Raw genomic sequence first — 17,868 nt, forward strand, 5'->3', positions numbered from 1 at the left:
TCAACGGAGATTGAATTAAATGAGACACGGACTGATAAGACGACCCGGACGCGGCACAGAAGAAATGTATAGAAGATTATTACTCTGAATTCCTGAAAAGCATGACTAAGCACGCGACCAGAACACTTTTACATGTGAAATTGATACTGGATGACTGAGGGAAGAATATGAATCTACTAATAATGTAGAATGGAATAGAATATTCTTACTTTTTTCAATAATCCTCTCGTTGTCTCTATTTTCCTGCCAATATCAAAGTTTGTTTATTTCACCAATGGACAAATTGGTAAAGGATTACCTAGCAGTAGTATTTCTTGCATTCATGCTTCTGACGTAGAACAGAAAGTGTTTGAACCTTGAATGTATGGAGGGAGAGGTGCGTTCCCGACAAGGGTCCCGCTCGTTAACTAGGTAGTCGGACCCGGAAAAAAATGTTGATCCCGATAAGATAAGAAAATTCCATCGACGGAAAACTAAAAACGTAAAAAACCTAACAAGCTTCATACCATTACAACATAATCATGGCAATTGAGAGCGAGAGAAAGAGAGATCCAAGAGCTTGGGATGCACTCACGCCTTCATTGGCGGAATGGGTATTGGATGCCATCTCGTCAATGGGGTTTGAAAAAATGACACCAGTACAGGCATCCACCATTCCCTTGTTTATGGGGAACAAAGATGTCGTTGTTGAGGTAGGTCTAGTATATCACCATGCAAACCTCATACTAATAACTTCAAGGCTGTCACAGGTAGTGGAAAAACTTTGTCCTTTTTGATACCCGTTGTGGAAAAGTTATTGCGATTGGAGGAACCTCTCAAGAAACACCATGTGGGAGCTATAATTGTCTCCCCAACTCGAGAGCTCGCGACCCAAATTCACTCGGTCCTCACATCTCTACTCAAATTTCACGAGCCATCTGCGGAAGCACTGCAGCCATTGGAGGAAGGCGAGAAACGAAAGCCTTCGTCCACCTTAAGAGTAATCCCACAACTATTGCTTGGGGGTACGACTACTCCGGCGCAAGACCTAAGCAGATTTCTTAAGAATAGCCCCAATCTCCTCATCTCCACACCTGGTAGATTACTAGAACTACTTTCATCTCCGCATGTTCATTGCCCACAATCTTCCTTCGAGGTTTTAGTGTTGGACGAGGCAGATAGGTTATTGGATCTGGGTTTCAAGGATGATTTACAGAAGATTCTCGGCCGTCTGCCGAAGCAGAGGAGGACAGGTCTTTTCAGTGCCAGTGTCAGTGAAGCAGTAGGGGAAATAGTCAGGGTCGGTCTGAGGAATCCAGTGAAAATCGCTGTGAAGGTTAAGGGGGCTGGAGGGGGTGATAAAATGACCCCTGCGAGTCTTCAAATGTCTTACCTGCTGACTCCACCAACCCACAAGTTTCCCGCGTTGCTATCTTTACTATCACAGCTTGAACCAACTCCTCAGAAATCTATCATCTATCTTTCGACTTGCGCTGCCGTCGATTACTTTCAACCTTTACTTGAGGCAGTATTGCCCAAACAATTTGGTTTAGTTTCCTTACATGGCAAGCACCCACCTAACGTAAGGCAAAGAAATTTCTCCAAATATGTTACAGCAGTCACCCCGACGATACTTCTTACCACAGATGTTGCCGCAAGAGGTCTCGACATACCTCAGGTCGACTTGGTAGTACAAATCGATCCACCGTCAGACCCAAAAGTGTTTCTTCACAGATGCGGAAGAGCGGGTCGAGCTGGGCGAAAAGGATTGAGTGTCATTTTCCTACAACCAGGACGTGAGGAAGATTATATCCCATTTCTTGAAATCCGTAAAACCCCAATTACACCCCTCAAACGGCCTGAAATCAGCATGACTGATGAGGCTGCTAAAATTCTAATTTCAAAGATGCGCAAAGAAGTTCTCGCAGACCGTGCTCTTTATGATAAAGGACAACGCGCGTTTGTCAGTTGGGTTCAAGCCTATTCGAAACATCAAGCAAGCAGTATATTCAGAGTTGCAGATCTTGACTGGACTGACCTGGGTAATGCTTGGGCACTTGTAAGGTTACCAAAAATGCCTGAACTAAAGAAGTGGGAAGGTGACAAAACCTTGGGCATAAAATTAGATATGTCTGAGTATGCATATAAAGATAAGATCAGAGAGAAAGCAAGAAGAGTGGCTATGGAGGAAGCAAAGAATGCCGGGCCATATGTACCAACTGAAGAGCAAATGGCAAAGAAAAAGCAAAGGGAAGCTTGGAGTCAGAAACACGAGAAACAAGATCTCAAAGAGTTGAAGCGAGAAAAGAAGAAGAGAAAGAGAGAGATTGAAAGACTGGAAAAGATGACGGACGAAGAAAAGAAAGAAGAGCAAGCAAAGGAGAAAGAGTTGCAGGATTTGATAGAGCAGGTGAAAAAGAGAAAGATTGAGGATGATGCTGATGTTGAGTTTGAGGGTTTTGCTGATTAGCCGTAAACTCGTTGTATTCTAGATCACTACAAAGATATACCCTTCCAATAGCCAGTACTTAATTGAATATTGCTGTCAAACTTCTGGAGGTGTTCTTGAATGTTATCCTGTTGTACAAAACTTAATTTTATTTTTTGTATGTGTAGCAAGGCAGCCGAAGTCCAACATCTCATCACATATCTATGTATGCTTACATACATTTCCATTTCTCCCCTTGGGCATCCGATGCTTATTCTCATGCTACAGCAAGATTTACGCCGCAATTTGCATCCCTTGTCACATACAGTCCCCAGACATCGTCTCCCCAAATCAGAAGTAACCTCGCAAGAACGGCCTGTATGTGTCCTTCCTCTATAAGTATCTCCATATCCCGTCTACATTCAAACCCAGGTACCCTTGGCTTCCAGTCCCATCCTTTCCTCCAATTTTGCCCATGGATTCTCATTGAAACTTCGATCATAGTATCCCTCATACCATGTCTTGTTAAATGCACCCCGTCCACTCGGCCTTGAACTTGCCATGCTTCCTGCATCACTCCCTCCACCTTTTCCTCCCCTCCTGTTCCCAATATTTCCTGTAAATCCTATATTACTATGCACTGGTCTTTCCGGAAGCCCATGTGGGCGTCCCGAAATTGGTTGCGATGTATTCGTCTCGGTTGATTCAGGTGCAGCAGCTAGAATCGCATCAATCTGCTCCTGTGTTTTGCGCTTTTCCTCTACTGCCGCCGGATCGTCCGATATGGCATCCTGACCTAAGGCATTTTCCCCTCCCTCGATCCCATCAAATATCGGAGGCGGCGCACTCGTATCCAAATATCTTGGTCCCTCATCCTCTCCATCTTCATCATCCTCCAAATCAATCTCTTCATCGTTCCTCTTCTCCTCGGCTTTCTCTCCCAGAACCCTCATCTTTCCCAACGGAATTTGATTCCCACCACTTCCTTGTCCCTTCTTCCCTCCCCGATCAATCTTTTCTAACTCTGCGCCTTCGACAAATGCATCCGTCGCAGCATTAAATTTACGTTTCTTGGAACGAGAGTCTTGATTTCCAAAACCAGAGAAGCCCATCATGGCTGCCATAGCGGCAGAATCATCTTCGAGTTCGATATCATCCATGATTTATAACGCAGTGATTATGGTTGTTGTTGCTGAGAATAAAGTTGCGGATGTTGAATTGGTAGGTCAGCCTCGCAACCTTCAACCTCTCGAAAGTTTTGTTGCACGTCTGAGGGGAAAGTCAAATACGGGGCTTTTGGGAGATGTATAAATTTTATTGCAGATGTAAAAAGAGAGAGACTGCACGATCTAGAAAAAAATTGTCCCGGGGGTCTTGACAGATTTTTTGAGGTGCGACGGCGAGGGGCGTTTTGATGGTTTTTTGTTTACTTTGGTGAGGCTAGGCACATAGCCTTGCAGAGGGTGGTTGCGATTGGATCCACAAGAGCTTCGCCAAGCTCTGATTCACTTGATAAGCTCCCAAGGTTCTCGATTATTTTCTCACATTCACTTTGATTTGATGAAGAAATTTACTGTTCCTCCACAGGGGACACAAGAATCCTGCTGTTTCTGCCCTCATCAAATACAATTATAATTAAATGCAGTCAATAAGCATAGTGTCCAGGTAGGGAGTGTACGATGAGCGAGCTTGTGCCAAAAATACAATACTTCTGTGGCGCTTTGTTTCAATTGATCGTCACGTCTTAGCTACATCGCGCCTTACAAAACGAGAACCTCATTCCGTTCGAAGAATCCGGAATTGAGAGTACATGTTGCTTTCGCGCATCACAGAAATTCCTACATCATAATCTAATCTGTCGCAGACATGACTGACACATCCAAAATAATCATCCGCTCTCCCCTCAAATACAACCACCCCTCACCTACCTTCACCACTCCACCTCTCGAATGGCTTCAACACACCTGGTCCGTCACGCATTCCACACTTCCTATGTGGAAAAAGGCGAAAAATGTTCGCATAACCTATAAAATTATACCACCCGCCTCTCCTCATGCAGCGCCTCTTCTTGACGACGAAGTAACCTCTACACCCACTTCTAAAACCTGGATGCCGCAGCCGAAAAGTATACAAGGCATTGATACACCAGATGGAGATGGGGCTTGGAATTGGAGAGGAAAGGGTTGGTTGAAGATTGCGAGTAGTCATTGGGAAGTTTTGGGGTGGGGAGAGAGGGAGATTACGGAAGGACCACAGAAGGGTGAGAAAGAGAGGTGGGTTGTTACTTGGTTTGCGCCGAGTTTATTTACACCGCAGGGGCTGGATATTTACAGTAGTCGGAAGGAGGGTCTGTCAGAGGGAACGTACAAGGAGGTTAAGAAGGCACTGGAGGAGATGGAAGCTGGTGATTTGGGAGAACTGGTCAAGGGGGATATGTTTGAGGTTAAGATTGAGTATTAAGGGTATCAAATTAAGGCTATAAGTTGTAATATTAGAGTAATAGATCTACTCATCTCTATGATGATGATGTCGATGATGATGTCGATGTCTGTGTCGATGTCGATCAATTTCATCCCTTTCTGACCTCCGACGATGTCGATGCCTACGTTCTCGTTCCTTTTCATGCTCCGGATCAGTTCTATGATGGGAGCTTCGTGACCTCTTTTCAGGTCTGTCCAAACTAAACCCTTCCAAATCATCGTCGTCTATATCATCAGTATGTCTTCGCTTTCTTTTATTTCTTCGCTCCTCTGCCTCCAGTTCCTTGACTTCTCTCTCTTTCTCTTTCATCCACTGTTCTCTTTCCTTCTTTACCTGTCGTACTTGAGCAGCGCCCTGTCTCATGGCAGCCAATGGGTCGTTTGAAATAATCCTCGCTGCATCTCTTTCTTTTCGTCTTGGATCTTCATTACCCCATGCGTCCTTGCCTGGGTTATCTTCATCAATAGATTTCACCTCTGCCGTTGCTTTCGAATACCATGGGTTATCGAGAGCTTGTTTGAATCCTGCCGCATTCGAAAATCGCATTGTATATTGATCTTCGTATTCTTTCTTCTTCTTCTCCTTTTCCAGCTCCACCTCTGCATTCTTCTCTACTCGGACTTTCTGTGGACGCTCTTGGGGGAACAAATCGATGTGTCCCGCGTGATCAACTAATGGTGCATCTGTAGGTTTTCGTAGAACAATTTGACGTTCATTCTTTGAAGACTGTGAATCTTGAGCTGCAACGCGCATCTCGAAGTCAGTTTCGTTCTCCCCATTTCGTTTCCTAGGTCTCCGCTTGCGTTCTTCGCCGGAGCCATGTGAGCGTCTCTCATGCGGTTCATTGTGTTCTTCTGGCTTGTCTTCTATTGAAAGAGGTGTAGGTATTTCTCCTCGTAGTATTTGCATGCGACGTTCCGCATCTAACTCTTGCATCTGTTGCTCCTCCGCCTCCTCCTTGGCTTTTGCAATAGCTTCATCGCGCCGGACTTTCTCGATGTTATCTTTGTTGTAAACATTCCACGACTTCTTGCCCAACAAATGACTATTAAACGTCAGTTATCTGATCTTCAATAATTAAAATAACGAAACTTACAGAGGCATGATTGGTAATCGAAGTTGTTGATCCCCGCTTTGGACAAAGAAATCTAGATCAAGGCTGAGAGGTTGCGATAAGGATTCTGGGGTTGGAGAGGACAAGGCCAATCCAATCATTAGCTGTGCTCGGTCGCCGCTTGCTGATGTCAAACCTGCAAGAGACAGCAGTCGCAACACGAATGGCACTGTCCACTTTGAAAACTTCATATTTTCATAGTTTACTCAGAAATTCAAGGAGATAGAGGATCTCACTGACACTTTATTCACTTACAAAATTATATCTGTTCTCTTTGAACTTTGAGTCATTGTTGAAAGGACAGTTTGATTTTCGATATCATAAGGCTGGTGCCTCGCGAAATCCCCTGAAGATCAACCACTCCGCAGCAGGCTACGACTACCACTACCGACACTATTTTGCCTCGTGTACATAAAAACTTAAAACGAGTTTCATCTCCACGCCTTCTTTGAATATTACAAAGCCTCTCGTATCATCTATCGAGTCCCAACAGACAATCATCCTTCTTTACATACGAATTTGCCAACGAAATTATGAATCTCCGCAATAACCTGTTTGGCTCGGGACCAAGATCATCGAGAGACCAACCGCCTGCAGGCTATGGCAGAGCTCCAGCACCTCCTCCCCGGGAAGACACTGCTATGGGTGGTTATGATGGAAACGGTTATGGGGGACGTCCAGAGAAGTCTCCTATGACCTCTCCAAGGCAAGCTATGCCGATGAGACAACCTGTTGGTGGCAGAGGCCCAATGTCTCCCCGAAGAGCACAGCTCAGTATCGCCAAAGTCGAAGATAAAACCAAGGCGAATCAATACATTTTTGGCAATTTGTGAGTATTTGTGGTAAGATTATAATGCAGTGCGTGTATTAACATTATTACAAGGTCCGCTGTATGCCCCATGGACTTTCCACCCAACCAGGACGGATCAGATATATATCTCATATTGAATGGCATGTTTGTTGTTACTGCAAGGCCATTAGATGGCTTCCCTCCAGGATGTATAAGTTTATCGGATCCACAACGAACTTGGTGTAATGTCGGAATGCTGGATAGAATAAACGCTGAAACATACGATCCTTTTTACCAAGGCCCACAGGCTTACCTTGGTGCTCTGGACGTCGAGGTCGGATTCGCCTCAGCGAAAAAGTTTACAGACGTACCTTACGACCAAGATGAATTGGCTAGTGTGTTCATTAAGTGGTTCGAGAACCAAGTCTTTGCTCCTGGCCAAAGGTTGCTAATGGATCACAAAAATGTCCCTTTGTCATTTCTTGTTAAAACTGTCCAACTGTCCGATTTGAGCATGGAGAAAAACGCTGAACCGTCTCCAACTGTCAGCGCTCCACAAGCTCGGGGTATTTTAGTTAGAACGACTCCTATCACATTCTATAAGGATTCAAAATCGCCCATTAAGTTGAAGGGATCGAGTAAGCGGCCGGCCGCTAATTCTATCATTGCGCCGGATTTTAAATTCGAAAATATGGGTATTGGTGGTCTAGATACTGAGTTCAGTGCTATTTTCCGAAGAGCTTTCGCTTCTCGTATTTTCCCCCCTGGTTTAATCGAGAAATTGGGCATCCAGCACGTGAAAGGTATTCTTCTGTTCGGTCCTCCGGGTACTGGAAAGACACTCATTGCTCGTCAAATTGGAAAGATGTTGAATTCAAGAGAGCCAAAGGTCATAAACGGTCCCGAAGTACTTAATAAATACGTTGGTCAATCCGAAGAAAATATTCGAAAGCTTTTTGCCGATGCCGAAAAGGAGTACAAGGAGAAGGGAGACGAGAGTGGTCTTCACATCATCATTTTCGATGAATTGGATGCCGTTTGCAAACAAAGAGGAAGCGGATCAGGTGGCGGAACTGGTGTTGGCGACAGTGTAGTCAATCAACTGTTGTCTAAGCTTGATGGTGTTGACCAGCTCAATAATATTCTTCTTATTGGAATGACCAATCGAATGGATATGATTGATGACGCTCTTCTCAGACCTGGACGTTTGGAGGTTCACATGGAAATTTCCCTGCCAGATGAAGCCGGCAGAGCACAAATTCTTAAGATTCACACTTCAAAGATGTTAAAGAATGATGTCATGGATACAGATGTCGATGTTGCTGAACTCGCTCATCTAACAAAGAATTTCTCGGGAGCTGAAATTGGTGGTCTCGTCAAGTCAGCTTCATCATTTGCTTTCAATCGACACGTCAAAGTTGGCACTGTAGCAGGTGTTAGCGATGATATCGAAAACATGAAGGTCAACAGAAGTGATTTTATGCATGCTCTTGACGAAGTCAAAGCCGCGTTCGGTGTGTCTGAAGAAGAACTTGAAGGTGCCATGGCAGCAGGTATCTTGCCTTTCAGCAGGCATATTGATACCATTCTCAAAGATGGTCGTCTATTCATAGATCTCGTAAGACAGTCACAAACAACATCTCTTCTCTCAGTGCTTCTTCATGGCCCCCCTGGTTCTGGAAAGACTGCCCTCGCAGCAGCCATTGCCAAAAGTTCAGAATTTCCATTCATCAAGCTTGTTTCCGCCGAGAATATGGTTGGATTTGGTGATGCACAAAAAATTCAATATCTCAACAAAGTCTTTATGGATGCATACAAATCCCCTCAAAATATTGTTGTTATAGACAATATTGAGCGTATTATCGAATGGGTTCCTATTGGTCCCCGATTCTCAAACGCTGTACTACAAGCCCTTATGGTTCTGCTCACTAAGCAACCACCAAATGTAAGTTCTCTACTTTCTCATCTATACCATGATATTAACAACTTTCTAGCAACGTCGTCTCTTGATTATAGGCACTACATCTCAACGCAGTGTCCTCAAACAACTTGATCTCCAACCCATTTTCAACCGTGAACTCGCAGTGCCCAATGTCAATACTTTTAGCGAACTAGCAACTATCTTGCGAGAAGTTAAAGCGTTCGACAATGAAGGCGATTTGCAAGAGTCCTTGAATCAACTAAAACAATACACGGAAAGTGATAGTATAGGTGTGGGTATTAAGAAGGTGCTTTTGGCAGTTGGGGAGGCTAAGCAGGAGAGAGGTAGTGTACCAGCCAGGTTTGCGGATATTATGGAACAGTTGATTGCTAGTGGAAGGGATTAGATAGACTGAGATGGAACCATAATGAATAGGCGGGAAGAGCAATACAGGAAGAAAATCGGTTTGCATTGGATAAGGATATGATAGATAGGGTTATGATAGATGATAAGACGAGCCGAAGAGTATATCAGACAATGTTTTGATTAAGCATCCATTGAGCCCAATCCTTTCGACAAGTTTCTCATAATGCTTAGACGAGAAGTGCTATAATTTGGTAGTAAAATTGCAAGTGCAATCGAGACTTCATACGAGGAAGTTTGAAGTTGTCTGGAGTTGAAGTGTAAAATGAATTAGAAACAATTGTGACAGGTTTCTTTAAAACACTTAATTCAACGTCTGTCCATCTTTTCTGTTGTGTATAGGGCGACAAAAGAAGTTCGTGAGGTTCAAACCTTCTCATCAACTAGATCCAACCTTAGTTTCAAGTGAGTTCTACAGCACCACATCTATGAGATCGTAACTTCCGCGATTCAATATCTCCATCAATTAAAAATCACTATCATAGCGCCAATATAATAAGCATATTACTGGCATAACTCATGGTTGAAAAGACCTTTATGATAGGCTGACCTCTCACCGTCACTCGTTCAACCTATCAAGTCTGGATGGGCACCGAACCTTAGTGAATACTTATTGGAATTACATGGCATGATTAGAGTGAATAGAGGTCTCAATATTGAGGGGCACAGGATGTTCGGTTGGTGATCAGATATTATAACATGCAGCTATGCCCCCAACCCACTTCCTGAACAACGTGTTCCAGCCAAAAAATCCTCACCTCCTACAATCGGTTCCAGCCAACAATTCCATCATTCTCTATTGCCATTATGGATTTTCTCAGAGCCCAGTTTACTAAAATTCCTAAACTCAAACTTGTCAATCTTTCAAAGAGTACCGTTTTGATTACGGGCGCAAATGCCGGTCTCGGATTAGAAGCCGCTCGTGAGATTCTTCTCTCCAAGCCAGAACGTCTGATACTTGCTGTGCGCGATATCGAGAAAGGCAACGTCGCAAAGAAAGAGCTACAAAATGGAAAGACATCAAACACTCAAATCGATGTACACAAATTGGATCATTCGAGCTTTCGTTCTGTCCAGAATTTTGTCAAAGGACTTGAGGGTCAGCGCGTCGACATAGCAATTCTGAACGCAGGTATGAAGCACTTTGTTAGCTCAATTGATAACTTGAACTAAAGCTGGTTTTATAGGAACATGGAACACAAAATTCACAACAACTACAGATCGCTATGAGGGTAACTTGCAGGTCAACGCTCTCGCTCCTGCATTGATCTCCTTATTGCTTCTTCCGAATCTCCGAGCTGCTGCGTCTTCCACTCGCCCTTTCGATGCTCCTCAACCTCATTTGAGCATTGTTTCTAGCGGTCTTCATGAAATGGCGAAATTTCCGGAGAAAGACCTTCCACAGGGCGAAATATTGGCTGCCTTGAATGATGCAAACCGGTACACCCAGTCGGATCGCTATCCAGTAACCAAAGCAATTAGCCTCTTATGGGCCAAAGAACTTGCAAATAAAGTAGCAAGCTCAGAAGTTATCATCAATGCACCAACACCCGGATTTTGCAAGACTGGACTCATGAGCCCAACTTCTGGTATCATGGGCCTTATCGTTAAGCTTTCAATGATCTTGGTTGGCAGGTCGGCTCCAGATGGTGCTAGATGTCTAGTCGATGCGGCGGTATCAGGACCTCGGGAAACACATGGACGATACTTGAGTGAAATGCAATTAAAGCTTGAGTCAGAGCTTGTTCGTAGTGAGCAATGAACCGAGTTAGGAAAGAGGTTGCGGAAGGAGATTATGGATATTTTTGCTCGAGAGGGATTATATGTTCAGAGTAGCCTTTCTGGCAATGCCTGACCTAGAATTGGGTCGGTTGCTAAATCTTTGCGATCATCTTTTGGGTGAAAAGAGCTTAAGTCTCATTATTCATTTTTTAGGCCTATCCAATTTCTAATGAATAGAATCAAATTCAAGAGTTTTCAAACCTTACCCGTTCATTTGTATGCGTCTGTAACAAGTTATCTCGACACAGCTTGTATTTATCACCGATATTGGAGGATGCAGTTAGAAACTAATACAACAATTAGTGATGCTGCTAATTCTAAGAGTATGAACAGTGTAGTCTATTTGCTACCTACCCTGGTCAAATTCCGGTAATAGGTTGGCAGGATGGAGAGGAATGTCTGGTTGATAGTTAGTTATGGGCAACAATTCGACCAATTTGAAGTTTTCAGATGGAAATCTTGCGGCTCGTTTTGCCGTATGCGAGCTCCATTGTCAGTCCCTTCGCGCACTGAAAATTCTCAATCATATATAAAAATTCTCACTTATTTAGAGGCCATTTTTGTGTGACAGTATTCCATCTCGTTGGGAATTTACTAATTTTGCCTGATGGCAAGCGGGCTCTATAAATGCCGAGCTATTGCGGCGAAGCAATACGGATGTCTTCACTATCACCCGCTTGTGAATCATCACCTTACCATAAATTTGTTGGTAGCTTATCCACGAAGCAATCTTACTACTTTCAATAATTGCAAAGTTACTTTTTCGTCGCCGATATCTCTTGTTAACTAGAATAATGATGGCAACCTTACAGTTTTGCGAAGTTCTGCTATTTCTTTGCATTTTTGTAAGTCGAATCTGTCGTCCCCGTTACTACCCAGGCTGACCAAATTCAAGTATGTGGCTTGTTATGCAATTGTTGGTTTATACAACATCACATTTCATCCTCTTGCTAAGATACCCGGACCCAAGTTACGTGGTGCCTTTTACTTTCCAACCTACTGGGGCAAGTGAAACGCTTCTAATTATCAATCACTTCATAGACTCTTCAAACCCTGCAATAACTTGCTAACCAAACTGAATCCACAGAGATTTGGACAGGTGACGGGGTGGCAAATGTCAAGAAGCTACATGATCTTTACGGAAATACTGTTCGAATATCTCCCGCAACAGTATCTTTCAACAATCCTGAAGCTTGGCAAGGTATAGTCTAGCAAATGCTCTGAGTGAGAACTAGTCCTTACTTTTGTATTTAGAGATCTATGGCCAGCGTCATGGAAAAAAGCCTATCCCAAAAGATAAGGAGATATATTTCTCTGGAAATGACGGGGCTGCAGACATCATCTGTAAGTTAATACTTCACATATTGTTCAAGGAAGGATTTACACTGACCAAAACAGCATCCAACGACGTAGACCATGCTCGTATCAGACGAGCACTAAGCCACGCCTTCTCGGAAGCTTCTCTTCGCGAACAAGAGCCTCTAATGAACGTGTACTTTGACCTTCTTATCCAGAAGCTCTACGAGCAAATCGACAGTCCCTCGAATGGCAAAGTGAACATTGTCCGATTCTTCAACTTCACAACATTCGATTTGATTGGCGATCTATGCTTCGCCGAATCTTTCAATGCTCTCCGCACTCAAGAATACAATTCTTGGATTGCCAACATCTTCAAGGGTCTCAAGTTCGCACGTCTATTCCGCGTCATGCGTGCGTATCCCCTGGTTGGAATGCCCATTTTGGCCATGTTAGCGCTGTTTCCTGCACTGCAGAAGGCGAGACAGAGACACATACAATACACACAAGATAAGACTGCTCGTCGTCTAGACACCGTTACCGATAGACGTGATTTTATGAGGTTCGTAGCCCCCATTATACTCACATGATATCAATAGTACTGATTTTAGCTCAAATAGTTATATTCTTCGTCACAACGACGAGAAAGGGATGACGAGAGCGGAGATTATGAAGACTACTGGCACGCTCATTATAGCTGGGAGTGAAACCACAGCTACGCTACTTAGTGGCGCTATCTTTCATCTCCTGAAGAATCCTTCGTGTATGGCATCTCTTGTCCAAGAGATCCGTTCGTCGTTTGAAGAGTCCGCCGATATGACATTTGTAAAACTTGCTAATCTGCGATATCTAAATGTCTGTCTACAAGAAGCCTTTCGTATCTACCCACCAGTTCCAGGAGTACTACCCCGAAGAACACAACCTGGTGGTGTCGTTATCAATGGTCACTTTATCCCTGAAGACGTGAGTAAATTTGCACATTGGTAAATAGACAAAAGCTGACTAGATGTTAAGGTATCAGTCGGTATCCACCAATGGAGTGCCTATCATTCTGCTGCCAATTTCGCACTTCCAGATCAACTTTTACCGGAAAGATGGCTCGATGATAAAGTTTCGGATCCACGTTTTGCGTCGGACAAGCGTGGTGTTGTACAACCGTTTTCGGTGGGACCTAGAAATTGCTTGGGACAGGTATGTGCAGTACATCCAGGTATGAGACATGGCAATAACTAACTAACTATCAACCAGCATCTTGCAATGTCAGAGATGCGAGCCATTCTCGCGCGTATCCTGTGGCATTTCGACGTAAACTTATGCGAGGAAAGCCGCAATTGCGATGAGCAGAAGGTTTTCATTTTGTGGGAGAAACCGGATTTGATGGTTACCGTCAAGGCGCGGGAACGATGAGATTTGTTGCAGTAGGGAGTGGAAGCGTAATCAGACATACACGGACATATATTCAAGAATATACAAATGCATTTTTATAATTGTATTCTCTCACGAAAAATTCGATAGTGTTGACTGATCTTCATCTTTTGATGTGGTCTAGAAGTAAGATTCTATCATGATCTAGGGAATGATATCATCTACGCGCTCGGAAAATATTAGCGTTGGGGTTAACGCCCCTTTTGGACATCTCCGCCGCGTGCTTTAATCGTACAACAACTCATACACAATCTCCATTCCATTTCTTTATAGCGAGTTCTCCGAATTCAATTAAAAAAAAGACTATCTGTAAACTTCCAACTACAATTACAACTACAAGCAAGGTTCATCAGTGCATTCCCAAAGTAGAACTTGACAAAGTTCAGCGGGCATTGATTTTTTTTCCACATCATTACCTCCGTAGGAACGGTGCGGTGAGCAGAATTTTAATAGTCAGTGAAGTGCTGTGCTATAGAAATACAATGCTTCTACATCTGCACAGTCTTCTAGCCGAGTTATGCACTCCCTTGTAGATTTAGATGATTGAAAACATGGCATAGTGTAACAAAATTGAAGACTTCAAACTGATTTCTGATTGCGCATTTTAGTTGTGTTGAGATTTGTATATCTAAATTGATATGTGTAATTTGCTTCTTCTTTCTGTCTTACTTTTAATACTATTCTCCATCTTTCTTTCCTTCTCCCTCCTTCTCCATTCTCTTAAATCCCTTTTTCTGATCCTTAGCCACCAATCCCTTTCTAACCACATACCTCTCATTGACCACCTCCACCGTTTCCATCCTCGTCTTATCCATAACCTTTGTATACTTCCCCGCAAATCTCGGACTATCACTCCCATCAAAAACCTTCTGACTCCTTCCCTTTCCCCCTTTCCCTCCACTCAACTCACTCGCATCCACTCCTTGACGACTGACAATCCCCATTAATTCACCCGCGAGAATCGAGTCAATCTTACGTTCTCTCCAAACTTTCCATAAATCATCCATCAAACCAGCTTGTCCAAATTTACCCTCGGAGAATCCGGGAGAGTCGCCTATGTAATGCCAATCCAAAGCGTCAGTTCGGGACTCGTCGTCTTCGTGGGGAAAGATACAGTCCCAGAGAACAAGTGGAGTATCGGTTGCCATTTCATAAGTAGGTCTTCCTGGATTCTTTTCCACGTCCAATAATTCCGAGACCACAGAAGGTTTCTCTAGGCCCTGTCCTACCAGAAACAAAATCGCAACCATGTGACGTACTTGATGCCAGAGAAATGCCGATCCATGAAGGTCGAAAGTATAGACTTTAGGAGCTTTACTCTCACCGTCCGTTTTGGAACGAACTGATTCATCTAGGAATGAACCTCCATTTACATAAGCCAGCGAACTTGTATAGTCATCTACCTCTTCGATATTCGCATAAAAGATCCTCCTTTCAAAATTGGTGATTTGTTTTCCCGGATCCACTTTGCAAAAGTTCCTAAAATCATGCAACCCCTCATATAACCTCGCCGCTTCCCTCATAGCATCGATATCCAACCAGCCATCTTTCATCTTACTAGCCGATGTACCATGTTCCAACTGAGAAGGAATAGGAGAAAACGCAGGCTGGGTAAAAAAATATCGATAGCGGCGTTCACGACAGGAGAAGCGGGCAGAGAAATCCACAGGTGGTGATGGACACCATGCTAATATACGAATATCAGGCGGTAGAAGACGATTAAGAACTTGTGGATAAGGTATCTCATCCGTAATATGATCAAAAGCAAGGCTTTCCTGAATCTCTGGATCCGACAGACTGAACGTTCCACTATCGGAGCCCTGTGGTCCTGGAACGCCTGCAGATGGAGATAGCGGCGCAGATGTGACTTCGATGCCGTTTTCCCTCGGATACGTGTTATACATATCTTCCTCTTCACCAGCTTCTCCCTCTACAGATTCTTCTTGTGTGGACCTCGCTTTCGGTTTAGGCAGTGGTCGGTTACTCCTCACTCTAATACCAATAACCTGTCCAAAAGCACTAACACCCTTATCCGTCCTCCCACATTTCGAATATTCGCATCCCTCCCAATTGACTTCTCCCGGTGCCAGAGGATTAACCCCCTGAGGAAATATAAGACGAGCCTTATTCAACGCCTGCCACAATTCTTCTTCAATGGTAGTCAAAGGTGTTGGGTGTGCATGATGTTCGAATCCATTGTAGCGTTTTCCTAAATATGCAAGTTTGAGAGCTATGAGTCGAGTGTTGTACTTGGAGGGGTCGAAATCGCGTTCGCGGCGGGGTTTCTGGAGATTTCGTTTGGGGAGAGTGGTTACGCTGGGGTTTGATCAATATTGATTTCTGAGGATTGGGAGAAGACTGATCAGTACCTTTTAGTATTACTCTTAAGCTCCTTCTCTAGTTGGGTAACTCTCTTAATCAAATTCTCATGCGACCAATCGCTATAATCTGTCATTCTTCCCATCTTCTTCGATCTTCTCTCTCTTGCACTTCTCTCTGCGTCGGGAATCCAATTGTCTTTTGTGAAGAAAGCTCGTAAACGCTTCTGTGGTATCAAAAGCACTTCTCTTCTACAGGTTTTCCGGACGAACATTCATGAAAGCCAGTCATGAGATTTTCTTCAATGATATTGTTTGTCCGAATTTTTTATTGACTCATGAAACTTCGGGCCAATGAGCTCTTAGATGCAACAGGGGTAAATTCCTTATCGCTTATCGCAACCTTACCCCTCTGCACTCCTATCAACTCTACTCCACAACGACTACTCCAACTCACGTTCATTGTTCGAGTAAACATGAAACTACGCATTCATATAATCAACCATGGATGACACCCAACTAGGACCCCCTCCTATAGAAACAACAGTTCTACTCCTGGGCGATTCCGAAGTCGGCAAATCGACCTTTCTATCGTGAGATTTCCTACCCCGCCCCCATCCACCCCAAACACCCAAACTTATGCTCCCTTCCAGCCAACCCCCATCCAATCTCTCCCCTTCCGCCACCTCAAAACAAGCCCATCTCCTCCTCGATTCCCACCAACCATTTACCTTCGGCATCCGCTTTTCCAACATCCCTTACCGCTTAAATTTCTACGACACCTCTTCGCCTACCGACTGGAAGACATTGAAACCTAATGTTGTCGTACTCTGTTATGCCGTTTCGAATCGCCTGAGTTTGATTAATCTACAGAGATTTGTATGTATTGTGTAATCAATTTCCGTCATAGTCAATAATACATCCCCGTGACAAGTAGATGAGTAAAAATCATGCGAAGGATAGGAATACACAAACACATCACCAAACACACGAACAAGAAGAACCACATGCACATCAAACCAACAAAAGAAACCAAACTAACCCCCCAAACAGTGGGCCAAGGAACTCCAAACCGCCTTCCAATACGAACTCCCCGTCCTCCTCCTCGCTCTCAAGCGCGATCTCCGATCCGAAAAAGATCCAAATGGGATCATCTACCCGCAAGAAGGTCATCGCATTGCGCAGGAATTGAGATGCGATCGATATATGGAGTGAGTTTTATTCATCCGTGGTTCTCAATTTGCCTTTCCTCTTTTATACTTCATACTTGATACTTGATATTTCATAATAACCCATCCTTCTCTTCCCCTCTCCTGCAAACTCAACGCGAAGCAGAAACGCAACATATATTACCCATCCCCAACGAATCACTAACGCACATCTCATCAGATGTTCATCCATGACCGGCGAGCTAGTAGCAGAAGTATGGGAAGATATCAGCCGCACCGCCGTTCTAGCTGCTGGGGGAGGAAAAGCGGGTTCCAATGGTGATGGTGGGCTAAGCGATGGGGGATGTTCAATTATGTAAAGCTCAATGAGAGCGGGAATTCCAGCATGTGTAATACGGTTTCGATTCAGTTATGCTTAATTTTGGATTCCAAAAGGGTGCATCATCTAATAACCTAATACATATACATTGGATGTCACTCAAAGGTTAGATGGTGATTGATAAGTTCACATGAGGATCGCATAGTTAGATCGAAATCTTTCTTCTTTCGTTCATTGATATCTCATCTAGCCACTCCAGCTACTCTACCACTACCACTCAACTGACCGTCTCGCAAGCAGACAAGTAACACACAAAGGGGTATACGACTCGCTCATCTTTTACATCCATCCATCCCATCCATTTCACCCGAGGTCAAGCCGATCCGCCATTACGATACAAGAGATAATGCTCCCCACCCCTCG

General features: G+C 43.9%; 9 protein-coding genes across 9 annotated transcripts; 6 read left to right on the forward strand and 3 right to left on the reverse strand.

The window, feature by feature from the left end:
- Positions 1-521: 521 nt before the first annotated feature.
- Positions 522-2,449, forward strand: EAF02_002705 (uncharacterized protein; the record flags this gene model as incomplete). Its single annotated transcript, XM_038898753.1, has 2 exons — positions 522-692; positions 740-2,449. The coding sequence occupies 2 exons, from the start codon at positions 522-524 to the stop codon at positions 2,447-2,449; spliced, it is 1,881 nt and encodes a 626-aa protein (XP_038761041.1).
- A 380-nt stretch (positions 2,450-2,829) lies between these two features.
- EAF02_002706 (uncharacterized protein) lies at positions 2,830-3,567 on the reverse strand (the record flags this gene model as incomplete). The annotated part of the gene is made up of 1 exon (XM_038898754.1): positions 2,830-3,567. One exon carries the CDS (start codon positions 3,565-3,567, stop codon positions 2,830-2,832), a length of 738 nt encoding a protein of 245 aa, XP_038761042.1.
- A 706-nt stretch (positions 3,568-4,273) lies between these two features.
- Positions 4,274-4,867, forward strand: EAF02_002707 (uncharacterized protein; the record flags this gene model as incomplete). The annotated part of the gene is made up of 1 exon (XM_038898755.1): positions 4,274-4,867. One exon carries the CDS (start codon positions 4,274-4,276, stop codon positions 4,865-4,867), a length of 594 nt encoding a protein of 197 aa, XP_038761043.1.
- A 45-nt stretch (positions 4,868-4,912) lies between these two features.
- EAF02_002708 (uncharacterized protein) lies at positions 4,913-6,193 on the reverse strand (the record flags this gene model as incomplete). Its single annotated transcript, XM_038898756.1, has 2 exons — positions 4,913-5,933; positions 5,985-6,193. 2 exons carry the CDS (start codon positions 6,191-6,193, stop codon positions 4,913-4,915), a joined length of 1,230 nt encoding a protein of 409 aa, XP_038761044.1.
- Positions 6,194-6,535: 342 nt separating this feature from the next.
- On the forward strand, positions 6,536-9,119 carry EAF02_002709 (uncharacterized protein; the record flags this gene model as incomplete). Its single annotated transcript, XM_038898757.1, has 3 exons — positions 6,536-6,831; positions 6,886-8,737; positions 8,787-9,119. 3 exons carry the CDS (start codon positions 6,536-6,538, stop codon positions 9,117-9,119), a joined length of 2,481 nt encoding a protein of 826 aa, XP_038761045.1.
- An 824-nt stretch (positions 9,120-9,943) lies between these two features.
- EAF02_002710 (uncharacterized protein) lies at positions 9,944-10,898 on the forward strand (the record flags this gene model as incomplete). The annotated part of the gene is made up of 2 exons (XM_038898758.1): positions 9,944-10,268; positions 10,324-10,898. 2 exons carry the CDS (start codon positions 9,944-9,946, stop codon positions 10,896-10,898), a joined length of 900 nt encoding a protein of 299 aa, XP_038761046.1.
- Positions 10,899-11,712: 814 nt separating this feature from the next.
- Positions 11,713-13,621, forward strand: EAF02_002711 (uncharacterized protein; the record flags this gene model as incomplete). Its single annotated transcript, XM_038898759.1, has 8 exons — positions 11,713-11,763; positions 11,814-11,922; positions 12,006-12,119; positions 12,173-12,262; positions 12,317-12,776; positions 12,835-13,177; positions 13,229-13,405; positions 13,463-13,621. The coding sequence occupies 8 exons, from the start codon at positions 11,713-11,715 to the stop codon at positions 13,619-13,621; spliced, it is 1,503 nt and encodes a 500-aa protein (XP_038761047.1).
- Positions 13,622-14,316: 695 nt separating this feature from the next.
- Positions 14,317-16,232, reverse strand: EAF02_002712 (uncharacterized protein; the record flags this gene model as incomplete). Its single annotated transcript, XM_038898760.1, has 2 exons — positions 14,317-15,955; positions 16,009-16,232. The coding sequence occupies 2 exons, from the start codon at positions 16,230-16,232 to the stop codon at positions 14,317-14,319; spliced, it is 1,863 nt and encodes a 620-aa protein (XP_038761048.1).
- Positions 16,233-16,403: 171 nt separating this feature from the next.
- EAF02_002713 (uncharacterized protein) lies at positions 16,404-17,625 on the forward strand. The gene is made up of 4 exons (XM_038898761.1): positions 16,404-16,550; positions 16,611-16,836; positions 17,011-17,168; positions 17,347-17,625. Exons 1-4 carry the CDS (start codon positions 16,462-16,464, stop codon positions 17,483-17,485), a joined length of 612 nt encoding a protein of 203 aa, XP_038761049.1. The 5' UTR covers positions 16,404-16,461; the 3' UTR covers positions 17,486-17,625.
- Positions 17,626-17,868: the final 243 nt, after the last annotated feature.

Source organism: Botrytis sinoallii (assembly GCF_014898435.1).
Source record: "Botrytis sinoallii strain Bc 23 chromosome Unknown BSIN_004, whole genome shotgun sequence".
Taxonomy (NCBI): domain Eukaryota; kingdom Fungi; phylum Ascomycota; class Leotiomycetes; order Helotiales; family Sclerotiniaceae; genus Botrytis; species Botrytis sinoallii.

What these genes read in the sequence shown, in the direction of transcription:
- EAF02_002713 (XM_038898761.1), top strand. Translation starts at nt 16,462, where the DNA reads ATGGATGACACCCAACTAGGACCCCCTCCTATAGAAACAACAGTTCTA. An exon ending in TGATTAATCTACAGAGATTT is followed by an intron (nt 16,837 to 17,010) that starts GTATGTATTGTG and finishes CCCCCCAAACAG; the next exon opens with TGGGCCAAGGAACTCCAAAC. An exon ending in AGATGCGATCGATATATGGA is followed by an intron (nt 17,169 to 17,346) that starts GTGAGTTTTATT and finishes ACATCTCATCAG; the next exon opens with ATGTTCATCCATGACCGGCG.